The following is a 17,167-nucleotide window of genomic DNA, read 5'->3' as shown; positions in this document are numbered from 1 at the left end:
AGGCTTAGTTTCTCTATTCGGTTTTATAGTCGCGAGCCAGATTTCCCGCACGGTACTGACGAGTCCCAAATAGGACGAAACCGGTCTACCGTTGCATGGCCGCCTCCATAGAAATCTCATGGGTAACTAGAATGCTGCCGCCTACGGCCGAGCTTGACGCCAGTTCGCCTTGAACCTTCAGCCAATGAGAGGCCGTAGAGTGGTTCCGCCAAGGAGGATAATAATCCTCCTTGGATCCGCTACTATAGCGGGAGATAGACAACGTCATTCTCTCTGGTGACATTAAATTCTTGGCAGAACCACTCTTTGAGCTCTGATTGGCTGAGATCTGGCTATCGTCTGCCACGGCATTTGGCCCATTTGCCAGTTACACGGCAGCATTCTAGTTACCTATGAGATTTCTATGGCCGCCTCCATGCGCTCGTTCCGCGTGCGCTCCCTCTCGCGCCAATAGCGGCCCCGGCAAAGAATTCTCATCCTATGTATTTTCGCGACAGTGAGAAATCTACGCTAGAGGCGCTGTCGAGGCCGCCCTAAATTTAAATATTTCAGCGGTATTTTAAAGCTTTTCAATGGTGGTCGATTTAACTTGTTGGAGTTATTTTGAACTGTTATAGAAGAATTATTGCGAATTTTAATAGAAAAATTCCACCATTTCACCATTCGTTTTTCTAAAATATTGCAATATTTTGAATGATATCAGTTAATCACTAAGCCTAACTATTGTTCCCAATGGTTTTGCATTATAATGAGTTATTTTTAATTGTACTTTAAACTTTGAGTTTTGTTAAATAACCATAATTTTTGGTTATTTTATCTAAATCTAGTTCAAGTATTAATTATATATATTAATTTTTTACTTAATAATTTATAAATAAAACGGTAAAGTAATAAAGTTCATATTTTCCCACAAACTCCATTGAATTATTTATTAGAAGGTTCAACGACTGCGCTGACGAAAGAAACGTTGATGCTATTTTCTTGTTAAACCTAGCTGATTATTATTATTATTATTACCTAGTTTGCAACTACAACAAAAAGAGCCCTACATGAAATGAAGTTTCCGTTAGCCAATGCGTTACATGGAACATTTATTCTCCAAAAGGTTACAACTACCCTAGACGTTACAGCATCTTATCTTTGCCATCCAAGAATACTCCCAAAAGATACGTCGGAGGTGTTATGAAATTAATTGTAATAAAATGAAAATTAAACCAAAATTGTTCATTAATTTATTTCCATAAAATCTTTATTTTCCTCTTCGTCATAATTAAGTCTTATCAACTTTCGATTCCATTCGAATTGTATTAACATAATTTGAAATGCGATTAATTTTTGGCGTATGCTAAATGGTACATGCTATCTACTTAAAAGAAAATTATTACAATTACATAATACGTTTGGCTTATTTAATAACGGTAAACACAGCGAAGTAAATTCTTATATAGTCAAGCCCATCGTATTTCTTGTTTAATTCCTTGGGCGTATAATTTATGTTTTTCTTCAATGACACTGTTGATATTATACCAATAAACTGACTGTTTTGAAGATCATTAGGCATTTTGACTCTTAGTTCATCGTAGATTGCATCTTTGAAAACAAGTTAATGAATAATGACAGACCACCGTTAGAAACCATGTTTTAAATATGACACTAATCAGAATTTTTAATAAATTATTCCGCGAAATATTTAGCTTAAAAAAATCTCGAAACGCGTTTAAACTGCTCATAAATAATTAACTTAAATATGGTATAAGTAATTTATCTCTAAATTTTATATTTTCTAAATAAGTAATGAAATACCAAAATTTCGTAATCTTTCCCCTAACATTTCAGTGTAAAGTTTAGTCTACATTTTTCCCGCGACGCAGTTTTGGCGCTGGCGATCCCGCCCTTTCACGGTTGCGGTTTTAGAGCGATTGCCGGGGCCGCTATCGTTGCGAGCAGAGCGCACGCGGAGCAAACGCGTGCAGGGGGCCGGGACCGTTGGAATCATAGAAATCTCATAGCTAACTAGAATGCTGCCGTGTAACTGGCAAATGGGCCAAACGCCGTGGCAGACGATAGCCAGATCTCAGCCAATCAGAGCTCAAAGAGTGGTTCTGCCAAGAATTTAATGTCACCAGAGAGAATGACGTCACCTATCTCCCGCTATAGTAGCGGATCCAAGGAGGATTATTATCCTCCTTGGCGGAAGCACTCTACGGCCTCTCATTGGCTGAAGGTTCAAGGCGAACTGGCGTCAAGCTCGGCCGTAGGCGGCAGCATTCTAGTTACCTATGAGATTTCTATGGTTGGAATTTCTGGCTATTTAATTTAATTTAATTTAGTTTTTCACTCGAAGATCTATTTGGTCCGAGTTTCGTGTCTTTTTGTTCGCTCGAAGACCTATCGGTACGAGCTATTAGTAAGTTTTTAAATTTCATCAAATTTGTTTAGGGTTTAGCTTTATTATCCCTTTTCATAATGGACTAATCTACTTATTCGCTAATTATATAATCATTTAAAATGCTTTCCATAGGTGGTTCTTTTTAACTTAAAAATGTTTAAAAAATGCAGTAACAGCTAGAAGTAATAAACTCACACTCAGGACTACGATAAATTAATAATAAAATTTAAATCGTTCGTAGGTTTTTAAAAAAATCTAAAATTTATCGTACTTTGAGGCAGAATTATCGAAATAATGGTACGATATCGTACGCCATGAAAATTATAGTACGCCCTAAAAATTTCGATGAAATTATCGCACTGTGCGATAATTATCGTACGTCGGGCAACGCTGCGTTGTGGACGACTCAAGTTGCCATAGAGATAGAAAAGAAATAGAGGCACTATTGTATCTGCCGAAGTTGACCCCCTTTTCGCCAATGTAGTAAGCCATGAGATGGGCAGATTACGTGGCGCCGTCGACGCGCGGTGAAATGAAATACATTATGCCTTTTGGAAAATCTACTGTAATTTGATGTATACAAAGGAAGGATAGATGGCGTTGCAAATTCTGCCCATCTCCGCTTTCATACAGGCCGGGGGGGGGGGTGAATTTTCCCGGTCAAAAATAGGGGTGTCTTAAAGGGAATATAACCTGCAAAGCAATATTTATGGAAGACCCCTTAAATTTTTAAATTTCCCTGTACAGTGGCGCCAAATATTTTTAAAGCCAAAGGCAAGAGCGGCTAGAGCTGCAAGCGTTGGTGTTCCACACCAAATACCTGAGGTTATATTCCCTTTAACGCGGTAATCTTCCCTCTATTTCTTTTCTATCTCTATGCAAGTTGCCAATCAGATAGTATTTTTTTTTTCTATTTAATAACATTCACCACGGCCAACTTTGATCTCTCGCGAACAGCGCCTGATCAAAGTTGGCTGACCCAAAACGTAAATGTTAAAAATTATGTTTAAAACTTTTCAGTGACACTCGTTACAGCTCCCTTACAAGGGAGTACAAATTTAGTAATGTTTTAAAAATTTGTGGCCTCGTCGGTTACCGAAACCAGATAGCCGTAGGTCAGATAAAAAAGCATACAGGGAGCCAGAGAAATCAAATTGTTTATCGGAAATTTATCTGATATGAGAAATAGTAATCAGTTTGCCCAGTACCGTAAATAGACATTGGCGGGGTTGGCCCTCGCTAAGGGCGCGCGAGGGTAAGGGGCGCCGTTTGGGGTTCAAAAAGCTTAAACCAAAAGTGTGACAATCCCTGTACTTTCGTATTCTAAAGTTTTAATGAATGCTACTGTGAAGCAGTGGCGTAGCTACGGGGGAGCAGAGCCCGCAATGCAGGCGGGCCCATGGGCCTAGGGGGCCCATTCAAAATTATGACTATACTTTTCTAAACGGTAAATTCCAAAAAAAGGTCCATGGAGTCTAGTTGTTGGCGGGCCCAAAATCTGAAGCTACGTCACTACTGAGAACATTACATTTTTTAACCTCGTTTCCGGGTCCTGTGCGGCCTTACCGGTGGCACCTTCCTAGTTACGGTAATGGCTCTAGGCGCGGAGCCTCCAGAAACGCGGGGCCCGTAGCATTTGCTACTTCTGCTATATGGCTAATCCGGCATTGCAAATATTAAAACTCAACTTTGTTCAACGGTCGGGATGGGAAACTGGAAATTTTTATAGAATGGATTTAAAGGAACGTTCACAAGAAATACAGGAACCAATTTGTGTGCCAATAAGAAATACAGCAACCAATTGGTGTGCCAATAAGACATACACGAACCAATTTGTGTGTCAATAAGAAATACACAAACCAATCTGTGAGTCAAGAAAAAATACACAATTTGTGTGCAAGGATAAAATACACAAATTTTGTGTAAGGGTAAAATACACAAATTGTGTGTCAATAAGAAATACACAAACCGATTGGTTTGTCAATAAGAAATACACAAACCGATTGGTGCAAACCAATTTGTGTGTCAAGAATAAATATACGAACCAGTTTGTTTGTCAATAAGAAATACACAAACCAATTGGTGTGTCAATAAGAAATGTTACTAAGATAAATAATTAAAATAGTACGTATTAAAATATTTCATTAAAATACAATGACTATCCTTTCATCAGGTCTGGAGCTGGCGTCTAATTGAAATCTTAGACGCATAATTAATATATAAATCCATTAGTTTTTTACTACGAAAATACGAATTAATCACCGTGTGTCAATAGTTTCTTCCCTAATGACACACAAAGTCGTAGTAGACCCCGACGCCGCGGTTTTTTTGTCGGCGGCAGCGTTGACTTAAAATACATCGGCGGCGGCGGCGGCGTGAACCGGCGTTTCTTTATAAAAAAAAAATTATACTAGAAAGTAGAAATCAACCTACTTGTGGTCCTGATCCTTGTTTAATTTATTCCAAGTATGGGCTTATTTTATTTACGCTAGTTTAGTATAATAATTAACAGCATATGTAACATAATTACTTATAAGTATGCCACTGTACCTTTATTCAATTCAAAAATCTTCACTAACGGTTTGATTCACCACGAACCAGTAAAAAGGTGGACTACGTTAGATTTTAAGATTTTTAACCTTTCTATTCATCCTAGTAATTTTGGGAGTCACACTAGAGGGGCTAACCACTTCTTTAAATTTTGTACACCGATTACGCCAGATTACGCTTAGATTAGCACTGCCAAAGGCAGGGACTTCAAAGATTACGCGTAAACCCATTAGTACAGTCAAAGGTACGGCTCTGTACACCGATTAAGCGGAGTGATCAGCCCCTCGGTCACACTATTGGCTCCTAACATATGTATTTAAGCCAATGGAAAACCTCTAAATTGGGAAGGAATTTTGTGTGTCGGAATTTTAGTCAGCCCAATGTAGCTTTATTGTAATTTATAAACTCGATCGGTTTGTGCGGATGAAGTTAAATAATGAGTAGTTTAGAAAAAGAAAAGGTTGGGGAAAATGACCAATACGGTTCAGAGATCGCTTTCCGAAAATGGAACAAGTCGATGTCGAAGTGGGATGGTTATTCCACCAGCGTTATTAAAATCATAAGCCTATCATAAGGTCCCCATAAGCAAAGGTCTACCATAGGGTCCCATGTTAACAGCGTTGTCCTGGAGATAAGAAAATTAACGTACGACGATAGGACAGTAGTGACATCTTCTGTTTAAAAATTCATACATCTAAAATATTATCTTAGCCGTACTCGGGTTGATAAATGCCACACAAAACGCGTCCAAATCTCAAATTTGAAAAATAAATACCTTCAGAAACAAGTTATCTTATTTCTAAAAGCTATTTTTAGGGTCTGATGAATCATTTTGCAACGATATGTGTTATTTTTCAGTTTGAAAGATATAAAATTGTGAATTAGCCTTGGCTACGGTGCTAAGGGCTGGCGGCGGAGATTTCTCCAGCATGGTTCTAAGTTTAAAAACGTTCGCGCACGCCTTCTGCGCATTCATCATGCAACGCGCGAAATTCATTTGGGGAAATGCCTAGTTGAGAATATAAACACTAGGAGATGCAGATTTTGAATACCTACCTCTTAATAACGGGTATGTGATCGTCAAAAATTTGGCCTAGACGTTTGCTTATAGGGACCTTATGATAGGCTTATGTTAAAACCGCTCGGTTAAAACCCATACCAAGCCTAGAAAGGTTAGGCCTAGGCTCAAAAGAATCTGGAAAGACCCCAATCTTGTAGATGCCCCAGAGAAGCTCAACCTGAATTTTAACTATTTTTTCCAGTAAACCTGCTTTTTTTATTTGACCTTGGATTATTAATTAATTTATTTATTTATTAATTTATTAATCCAATGCAAATTTATTTTAGAACTTGAGTTTCTGAAAACTTCATTAATTTGCAAATTAATTGCATTAACAGCACTTGACAGTATATTGTAGTTCATTTTAGCTCTTAAGCCTTGGCTGTTCAAACCTGTTTGTTTACAAAAATAATGGTCGTCGGTCTATCAAACGTCGAGCTAATTGTGCGACGGCATTATCGGCATTTGAGATTCGATGACGTCAAATATGACGTCAAATATTACGTAAGATACGGATGACGCAATATCTGTGAAACAAACCGTTAGTGAAGAAATAGAGCTAGTGGCATACTTATGAGTAATTATGTTACATATGTTAACAGCATATAATAATTCCGTCTTCATACCGTTGCAATTGTCCAAAGTATTTCCAAGCTTCGCTACTGCTGAAAACCCCAAAAACCGCGTGGCAGCATTTTAGACAGAATTAATTAATTAATTAATTAATTCTAAAATTTAGAATCGGCGGCAGCGTTGGAAAAAAATCGGCGTCGGCGGCGCTCCGGCGCGTACTTCGGCGGCGTCGGGGTCTATGTCGTCGTAGTCAATTGACTATTGACACAAAAAGTGTGTCAATAGCTAAGAGACTATTGCCACACTTCGAGTGTTGTATCAATAGTCACTGAGCTATTACCACCCACTTTGTGTGTCAATAGCCACAGCCTTCCCTATGTCCGCGATTCGCGCGGGAAACTGACGAAATTCAAACGCCGGTGGGGCCCTTTAAGTTAAACAACATTAAAGTTTTTCTCAAAAATGCCATAATGTTTACTCTTTTTTATATACTTAATATATATTCCATGTTCAATTATAGTCTTTATAAAACGCATGTATTTTATATTCTATTAAAATATTTTTGTGTTCTGACTTTAAAAATACTTAGTTTAACATAAATCTATTAGAAAATAAGGTTTAAATCAATATATTACACTTTGGAAATGAAAGAAGGATAGTGTTACCATATCTCAAAACCAAATAAACAGATTTATGTGGTTTTGGAACTAATAATTTCACTGCCAAAAACAAATAAATAATTTTTTTTACTCAACCTAAGAAATAAAAAGAAAATAAATTAACCATTAAAAAACTCACCTATAAAATGTGTAAAATAACATAATATATTTGAAAAACATTGAGGAGCAAGTTTGAAAACTACAAAAAGTCGTTTTTCTAAAATTGAACTTTTTTGATATATGTTTGTGGAACTCAGGTAACCTATTATGCTGCGCTCCGTTGGGAGCCGCCCTGTTCCAAAGGGGTGTACCTATGTGTGCATAGAAATCTCATAGCTAACTAGAATGCTGCCGTGTAACTGGCAAATTGACCAAACGCCGTGGCAGACGATAGCCAGATCTCAGCCAATCAGAGCTCAAAGAGTGGTTCTGCCAAGAATTTAATGTCACCAGAGAGAATGACATAATTTATCTCCCGCTATAGTAGCGGCTCCAAGGAGGATTATTATCAAAACGGACTGGCGACAAGCTCGGCCGTAGGCGGCAGCATTCTAGTTACCTATGAGATTTCTATGTATGTATGGCACTGAATAAACCTTTAAACCTTTAAACCTTTCATTTTTACATGCCAGCCATTCTAACACAAGCATTCATACAGAGTGGGTTAGACAATTAAGCAACGGATGATCTAGAAGTGTTTTCCATTTGACTGCTCAAGATTGGCTCCGAATCTTCGCTGACGTCAATGATCTCACCGCGATCAAGAATGAAATGGAACATGTTTCGAAAAATCTAGCGTTGTTCCCGAGCTGAAAATGAATATGCGGAAATTTTTCCTACGAGTGGACCGAGACCGAGTGTTGTGAAACATGCAAAAAATTTGCTCTAAGAGAGACCTGAATCCGTTGATCTGTCGAAATCGGTAGATTGGTAAACTTTCAAGCGATCTCGAACCACTTGAGACCAGTAACTGAGTACGTGTAGCGATCCGAGCACGTAAACTTACAGCGTTTAAATTTGACTCCTCTAGATTCGCTACGAATTGTCTCACGAATTGATGTCACTGAAAAAGATTACGTGAAAATATTTGCTCCGAGCGGACCGAGTGTGGCTAAACAGGCAAAAACCTTGCTCTGAGAGCGATCTCAATACGTTGATCTGTTGAGAGAGAGATCTGTCCAAGTCGGTATTTTGGTTTCGAGCAATAGCTGAAACACGCATTTATTGATTTGGAAAAGTTGATCGGAGCGAACTTGAGAGCAGTCAAATGAAAACGCTATGACCTACTTTTTGTCGCTTAATGTGCGTTATTCAAAACTAATGTTTAACACCGATATTGTGACCAAATTTATGCTACCGTAGCCCTTTTCTCGGTTTATGCCCCAAGTTCCCAATGCTTCGAATGCTAAAATAACGTTTATTTACACGCTTCCACTCAATGTTTTCAACTCTACCAATCTCGTAAATGACAGTTGTCGGTCGCGAATAGGCAGTTAAATAAATCCCTCTATGACTGTCTTGCCCCCTTGTTGAAAAATGCTGCCAGATCAATGCATAGAAAATTCTCAGCTTTGGCAGTATAAAGATAAACCATAGACAAACTAGTTATTTGTCCAGTCACAGCAGCACAAACTCTATAGTCGGCTATGTATGATCTTTTATTTAAAGGACTATTCCAATCTTTTTGAAGTGTTCTAGCTTTAAGATTTGTTTCTTGCAAAACTGCCTCCTTCAAAATTAATGAACAGACCATTGAGTTGGGAATAAATAGAGGTACAACTAAATCTGGCTGGCGCGGGACCAATTTCGTTCAATAAGAAAACTTTATCAAATTTATCATTCTACCGTGGCGGCATCTGTCTCTAGTGGTGGCCACTATATTGCAATTGAATTTTTTCGCGAATCTGATGCGAAATTGAAATGTATGGTTACTCGTAACAAACAAACCTTTGAAGTTGTTTAAAATAATTTTATTCTGTCAACACGATCCCTTTTAACTCAAGCTACGGTGAGTTAGCTAAGAATTATTAATTTTTAGCCATATAACTTTACAAAAAATAGATGGCGCTACCGCCTAATTATAAAGATGAATTTCGTACAGTCTTATCAGAACAGGTCCCGCGTAACCATGGCAACCGAAATCTTAATTGTAATTCTAGCAGTATTATTCCCAATTCAATGGAACAGACTTTCTTGTCAACTTGGTACACCCCTATTACAATAATAGCCTTATTTCTGGTCTTAATTGACGTAAGATCTGCTATGGTGTCTGGTTTGTGAATTTGTTAAATAATAAGTAATCGGTACTACGAGAACCATTCTATTATTGTTTACATTCAAATCAAAGTAAAATCACGTAAGCTTTTTAATTAAATATATAACTTATTTGGGGTCCGGAAATTTGTTAAGTATTTCTATAAAATCACCAAGAAAAGACTATTTGAAAGCAAGGGGTGTTAAAATCTTAACTTTCTATTTCCAGTTCCCCAAGTTTTGATTCATCAATTAGATCAAAAAATCTGTTTTTCTTCGTATACATCAATCTTTTCTGTAGTGATTTTAATAGTAATTAAAGTTAGCTTAAAGCCTGTGCCAATAAAACATTTCATCTAGTCTATGATATGAATGCTGTAGTGTACGCTAGTGCATTTAAACATAGTCTTGCTAATCTCGAAAGGGATAATGGAAATTTCCCAGTTGAATATGATAACATATATTTTAAATTGTTAGTATGGACCAATGAAGAAAACAGCTTGTTTTAATTGGCATTTCATTAAAACTGATTTAGTTATTTGTTAGGAAGTGGTAGTTCAGCCTGGATGAGCAAAATCTACTCTTTATTATGGCCAGAAGCACTGCCCCTTCTGTGATTTATCCTTTTTCTTCAAAATCTTTTGGCAGAAAGTGTCTATAATTTTAAAGGGTATCACAATGTTTGAAAGATTTTTCTTAATTTTATCACATACATTTTAGAAATACACAGATCCTTTGTGTTCCATGGAAATACAAATGAGCAATATGTGTCTATCCCTGATTAAAATTTTAAAAACAGACCAAAAAATAATGCTTTCTTTGAACAGCATGTAGTGTATAATTCTTATCTTTAAATAATTTAAAGATTTTAAATTCATGCTGTTCCAGAAATTGCAGGAAATTGAATGGTTTTTGAAAAAGAGGAAAAATCAATCTTTTGGCTACCAAATACGGGGAAAGTGCACAGTTATGTTTCAAAGCAGACTTTGACATCTTTAATTCATTCTTAATTCAATTTACACTTAACAAAAGGTCAGAGACCCATCACGTCAAGGTACAGAGTATACAAGGGTATAAAATCAGTCAAGTATTGCGCGAGAGCTTTCCGAAACTGAGCACGCTGCGGGAGGACCTTCAGGTACTAAGGGAGGGAGTTCCAATCGCGAACAGAGGACGGAAGGAAAGAATGCTTTCTTGTGGCGAGACGAAAACCCGGTAGGATGAAAGTGGCGTTTCGGTATCCCTGCGGGGCGCGAGACCACGACGACACAGTTTTGGAGAGGGGGCAAGAGCCCCACTGGCGTTGTGGATGACACTGTTCACCAGGGTGAGACGGCGGAGGCGTCGTCTGGTGGCGAGGGATGTCCATTTGAGGTTGGTGAGAACACGGGTGACACTGAAGCTCCAGGAGAACCCAACACTAGAGGCGAACCGAGCTGCCCGCCGCTGAATAGTTTCGATGGAGTGAGTGCCGCTGGTCAAGGTAGGGGACCAGACCGCAGAGCAGTACTCGAGCGTGGGCAGGACATAGGTTTTTATACCCAGGGACTTCGTGGTGAAAGAGCAATGCGCCAAGTGGCGCCGAACGAGGCCTAATGAGCGTGCCGCCCGAGACGTTACATGGTCAATGTGGGTGCTCGATTCCAGGGTAGGCGTTAAGGTCACACCCAGATATTTGAGTGACGTGACCTGCTTGAGGGGATCCCCACCCAGGGTGTAGGTGGCAACGTGGGACGGACAACCGCGGTTGTGAAGGGAAAGGACTGTACACTTCTTGAAATTGAGCGGAAGCTTCCATGTCGCGCTCCACTCCTCAATTCAGGATAGGTCCAATTGGAGCATGGTTTGGTCTTGGTCATTGGAGAGTGCAAAGATATATAGAGTAGAGATGATGTTGTCTCCAAGGTCTTTAATGTAGATAATAAATAACAGAGGTCCAAGTACAGACCCCTGAGGAACGCCCGACGAAACTGGATGCCACTCAGACTGGGCTCCAGGAACAACCACTCGGAATTTCGGTCAGCCAAGTAGGCCGAGATCCAGGTGAGCGTGCGCCCTTTGATGCCGTAGGAGTGTAGCTTTGAGTTGAGGAGCTCGTGGGGGACCGAGTCGAACGCCTTGCGAAAGTCGACTCGTCCGGCCCTCTCGAGCCCGCTGGAGGTGGACTGTAATATCCGATGCCACTATGTGCTCGACTGCCTTCAACACCTGAGAAAGCAGGGCAATGGGCCGATTTTCAGCCGGATCCCCACCCTTTTTGACCGGGGTGACATTAGCAGTGCTCCAGTCATCGGGGAGGACCCCATGGTTGTAGGACTGCTGGAAGAGATGAGTTAGGGGCGCAGCCAGTGCAAGCGCACAATTACGGAGCACAATAGCCGGGATACCGTCCGGACCAGGGGCTTTGTATGCATTGGTGGTAGCCAGTAGTTTTCGCACACCTTGGACCGAGAAAAGGATAGGGGGCATGCTCGGAGACCGAGTCGGTAGGAGGGGGACCGTTTCAAATTGGTGCGCAGGGAACGTTTTTAGGAATGTTTCCACCAGGAGGGAGGCCTTGTCCGAGGCAGCGGAGTATATACTTCCGTTTAGCTTCAGATCAGGGATCCCCGCGGATCGGTAGAACTGCCGTTGGTTGTCTGTGAGATTTGACGCGACATGATCGAGGTGGTGGGTCCGTGCTGCCCGAAGCGCGTACTTTACTATGGCCCGATGCCGTTTGAAGTTTTGGATGTTGGGAGCCGTGGGGCACGACCGCTTACGAGTGTACCGCCGCTTAGTTTTTCGAATTAAACGCCGGAGGGACGAACCTATCCAAGGAAGGTTATGGCGTGAGGAGATCCTTTTCAAGGGGACATGACGTCGAATGGCTGTGGCGAGGACATCCTTGAGGGCAGCCCAAGCGGCTTGGACCGGTACGTCGGAGCTAAGATCGAGGGGGGAGACACTGCGGGATATGGCATCAAAGTCCGCGAGGTTAAAGTTTGGGATGGATCGCGGTGGGGGGCGGTTTGGGAGTTTGACTGCCGAGGCCCGGGAGGTGTGTTATAGTGTTAAGGAGCGGGGGATTCGACATGAATACAAGGTCGAGAATATTGCCACTAACACATTGCGTCATGTTTGCTGCCAAAGTGGTATGAAGAAAGCTCGTGACCTCCGTTCTGGGGCTTGGGTGAGTAGCGCGTTGACGCGCTTAGTATAGGCCGTCTTTGCAGACGGGGGGGCGATAGATGCAGCAGAGTCGCATGCAGGAGGACCCAACGTTTATCCGGGCAGCTACCACTTCGACGGTCGTGTCAAGGGCAATAGGGAAGGACGGGAGCTCACTGTTAATGGCCAAGCAAACTCCGCCTCCGTGTTTGTTTCTGTCCTTCCGGGAGTAGTGAGAATCGTCGAGGTGGGTCTCTGTAAGCGCGATAATGGACGGATTGTGAACGTCCACGAAAGCCCGAAGTGCGTAATGTTTGTTTGTTAGGTTGAATAGAGTTAGGTTGATGGGCGACCGAGTTTGTCAGGTTTGGCCCTGCGTGCCTGAAGCAGGGGGAAGCGGCGTAGGTTGCGGCCTGTAGAAGGTGACTAGGATACCTTTGGTCCTTTGCCGGCAGGAAGGCCAGATGAGCTTCTCGGGCCGGAAGCTCGACCTTGAAAGCAGTGGAGTTTTGGCGCGTAGCGGCAGGAACTAAAGAGACCGCTATCGGATGCAAGCCTATTTGCGAGAGATGGTTGGTCAGTTGAGCTTCAGTGGTTGAGGGGTGGGCTCGTGAGATAAGGAGAGTCTTCGTGACTTTGGCCGCAATGTGTCCCCAAGCCAAGTCATTTCCCTTCCCCCAGCACGGTGGGGGGCGCAGCGCGGTGGATTTCTCACTGCGCGCCACTAGTATCCCTTCCGGCCAAATAGCGGGGTCAAGAGCTTGGTCGGAAAAGGCTGACTGGAAGTCCTGCTTATAGAGCGTGATCAGTTTTAGACCAAAGGGGACGACACCAACCGCCTGGAGAAAAGTTTCGAAGTCATTCACTGTCAGGTTTTTGTGGAGACGTGAAATATAAATTTTTGAAGTGTCTTCTGCGGACTGCAGTCCACTGGTAGCTGCCGGGGGCGCAACCCCGAGGACTGATTGGTGCCGGGGTTTCGCGCCCTGCGATGGGTGCTGGGTTTTGGTGATAGCGGCCGGCTTTCGGCGGTTTTTCCGATGTTGGACGAGCTGTCAAGCATCCACCCCGACTTGAAAATCATAGTTTGGACACCGATTACTTCAATTTAGGCTTCCCCTTTATTGTGAAAAGTACCATGCTTGAGGTTGCTTTTCTTATTTATGTCCTAGATGAAATCTTTTATTTACATTATTTGTAATCTATCAATCTTTTGGCTACCAAATAAGGGGAAAGTGCGCAGTTTCTTATCAAAGCAGAACTTGACATCATAGTTTGGACACCGATTACTTCAATTTAGGTTTCCCCTTTATTGTGAAAAGTACCATGCTTGAGTTTGCTTTTCTTAGTTATGTCCTAGATGGAATTTTTTATTTATATTATTTGTATTCTTAATATTATGATAGGTTGTTTACGAATTAAACAGAAACAATAGGCTTATATCTGGTTTAAAGGCATCATAAGTTTCTAGATATACTTGGGCTTAAGGTGGTGCTTTGGGTATTAGCCTAGATGATTATTATTATTATTAAACTTTATATTGAGTGGCATTAAATCTAGATCTGTCCTAGCCAGTCTGTACATAAATCAGCCATAGGAATTTGCCAATAATATGGGGAAGCTTAGGTTTCATTAGCAATGTTGGTTTCAATTGTGTTCCTATGGTATCTTAATCATTACCTCATTTTTTTAGTCTTTGTACAAATTAGATGTCTAAAGGAAACAGTCCAGTGCACCGTTTCTCTGGTAGTTACGATTCGTATTATGATCCAAATTTTACTGCTGAAATTAGCAGTAAGATGCAAGTTCCAGATCGAATTAGCGCAACTGCAGACCATCTTGGTTTAAATTCGGCAAAAAAGTTTGATCTTGATCAGGCAAAATTATACATGCATGTTCCAGATAGGATACTACTTACAGGTACTGGTAAAGTATTCATTTACTATATTTCACATCCTGGATACCCATTTTGACCCAATTTTTTTTAGGTGTAGTACTTTAAGGCATTATAAGTCGCTAGATGACTTGGGCCTAAGGTGATGCCTTGGGTATTAGCCTAGCTGATTATTATTATTATTTTCAAAATTATATGGGGGAGCCATTACTTATGCCACTGAGGGGTAGGTACGGTTGCTTGATTTAAACACCTTTAATTTATTTAATATTAAACTACTTGAAAAGTAAAAAGATCCAAGAAAGGATGTATAGATATATAAACTTATTTATATTTATCCTTAACCAATGCCTTTTGTCGGAAGATTTGGTTTTTAGAGATGCACCGATATATATTGGCCTATTTTTGTAATATTCGTATTGGCTGATACCGGTATTAGGAAAATGTTTTCAGAAAAACATTTAAAAATAAGAAGATTCTCAATTAACTAATGATAATACTTTATTTGATTGGCCTCTACTACAGTTATGATAGATAACTTTAATGGGCTTTTTTAATCCAACAACTCTTTACAACATGCGAAATTTTAGATTTAATTTGGTTATTTTTAGTTAGTAAAGATCACGCATTAGTCTGATTGACCCCCTTTCATAGTGTATATGACAGTTTTAAAAAAAATATATGGGAAATTTTTAGGAAAACATGATAATTTCTTACTTCCCAAATAATGACATCAATAAACCCACATTGTAATCAGACACTCAGCTGCAACCTGAGAAAGGAAAAAGTTGTCATCGATCTTATTTACATTGATACAAAGAAAATGAACCAGTCAAACTCCCCAAATAAGGATTTGCTCAAACTTTACTATAATTTTTCCTTTTCAAGCATCGCAAATGCGTATAGATTTAGCACATGTAGAAATGGTGAAATTTAAGGTGCCATTTATGTATTTTTCTGAAACATAGTAATCAATGAGTATTTTTTTCATTTCAGGTGGTGATATGCATGTTGGCGAAAATGATGAGCTTCCTGAACTCAGACTCGAGTCTTCAGTTCTTGGACAGCCTAGTCAAGGTATTCAGTTAACGACACCACCACATGTCATAACTTTAGACAATCATCACTTTCCTACAATTGATGATGAACGAAATAACCATAACAAGACTGAGAAAGCACCTATGTACTCTGCAGTTCAGCTACATAATGGGTTGGTATTATTTTTAATATTGTGGTTAAAATAATTTTTATTTTATAAACTATCTTGGTTCATTATTCAAATGGATTTTTGTTTTAAATTCTTTTCCTTAACAATAATTAGCATCTCTAAACTTGGATTTGTGAAATTTGTATCAAAGTTTGCATAAGTTAAATCAGTCAACATAATGCCACAAATGATTCACCAGTGTTAAATATTTATCAACAGTAACAGTGGTTTTTACCAAGTATCAATATTAGAATTTTCAGAACAACACAATATTGAATTAGCTATCTAAGATGCAACTATGTTTATTAAACAGCAGTGGATTTATTAATTTCATTCCTAAATGGGGTTCTATTATAAACCCCCAAAAATGTTATATCGTCAAATGAAGTCCAGCAAAATGAAGTGACAATAACTATATAGTTCATCTATATTTACTCTATTTTGGGCTAATAATGTCTTTAAAAAAAGCAGGTTTGAGTTTTTAGATTTATGTAATGAACAATAAGCGTTTATTAACGGTATTTTATTAAATTCTATGAATTTACCTTCTACAGGTATCCAATGGCACCAACGACACCACCAGGTGTACAGACTGAGGATGATGTAATTTTACGTCGGCAGATGCGAAATCTTTCTAGAAGAGTTTTAGTCATAGAACAAGAAAACCAACAAAGACAACAACGTGAAATTGTTCTCTATTCAATGGGAGTCATATATTTTGTGTTAAAAGGATTAATGTGGTTACATAGGCATTGGTAGTGTAACTTTATTAGTAATGAATAGCATTAGGATTAGATTTAAAAGTCTTTCCTGAAATGCAAGTGTCTAAAAAATGGTTTTAGAATATTTTGAATTGTAAATATCACTCGCACTAAATGCTTCTTGTCATCCCAACCTTTCAATTCATTTGAATTTGTTAATTTAGGAATTATATATAGCCATTCCAACCGTTTTGCTGTTTAGATGTTAGTAAATTATATTGGGGTGCTAACATTGTGCACATAATTTCATTGTGTAAGAGAAGTTAAATAAAATTGTACATATGTTTTGGTTAACTTAGTCTTAATCTTCATCGGGGAACAACAAACACATGTAAGTTTTTATTGCCCTCCTTGTCATCGAAAACTATAACACTTTTACTACTAAAAAATGAACCAGAGCGAATATCTCAATTTATTTTAGGTACGAGTTTGAAATTTTCAAATAGCATAGAGTATGTAGGGGAAGACCTATGAAAAGTTGATGACCTTGAACCATGAGATATAACAAGGTTTCCTTATTTAAACATTGCTTGAAAAATGCTTATCTATACTCTCTTTGCTAAATTATAGCTTACATGTACGACATCTTCAGGGTGACCACATGAATGGTGTAGAATACCTGTTGAAATTATAGGAAAATAATTCAAATTATAGGTTTCAAGGATATTGTG

The 17,167-nt window shown here is 39.4% G+C and overlaps 1 protein-coding gene across 2 annotated transcripts; it reads left to right on the top strand.

The window, feature by feature from the left end:
- The first annotated feature begins 9,477 nt into the window (after nucleotides 1–9,477).
- On the top strand, nucleotides 9,478–16,790 carry Tango11 (transport and golgi organization 11). Of its 2 annotated transcripts, none has more exons than XM_090178658.1 (4): nucleotides 9,478–9,587; nucleotides 14,328–14,554; nucleotides 15,525–15,738; nucleotides 16,290–16,790. In XM_090178658.1, the coding sequence occupies exons 2-4, from the start codon at nucleotides 14,344–14,346 to the stop codon at nucleotides 16,492–16,494; spliced, it is 630 nt and encodes a 209-aa protein (XP_090034784.1). In that variant the 5' UTR covers nucleotides 9,478–9,587; nucleotides 14,328–14,343; the 3' UTR covers nucleotides 16,495–16,790. The 2 variants fall into 2 exon arrangements, with proteins under 2 accessions (XP_090034784.1, XP_090034783.1); XM_090178657.1 differs by having other exon boundaries at nucleotides 14,328–14,560.
- The last annotated feature ends 377 nt before the right edge of the window (nucleotides 16,791–17,167 follow it).

The sequence above is a fragment of the Leiobunum rupestre genome, chromosome 6, assembly GCF_980474605.1.
Source record: "Leiobunum rupestre chromosome 6, qqLeiRupe1.1.hap1, whole genome shotgun sequence".
NCBI lineage: Eukaryota > Metazoa > Arthropoda > Arachnida > Opiliones > Sclerosomatidae > Leiobunum > Leiobunum rupestre.
Note: the sequence above shows the minus strand (reverse complement) of the source record. Positions and strands in the feature narration are given on the sequence as shown.

Excerpts from the sequence above, each read along its gene's own strand:
- Tango11 (XM_090178657.1), top strand. The coding sequence starts at position 14,344 with ATGTCTAAAGGAAACAGTCCAGTGCACCGTTTCTCTGGTAGTTACGAT. Across the intron at positions 14,561-15,524 it reads GATACTACTTACAGGTACTG|GTGGTGATATGCATGTTGGC; the intron begins GTAAAGTATTCA and ends TTTTCATTTCAG. Across the intron at positions 15,739-16,289 it reads GCAGTTCAGCTACATAATGG|GTATCCAATGGCACCAACGA; the intron begins GTTGGTATTATT and ends TACCTTCTACAG.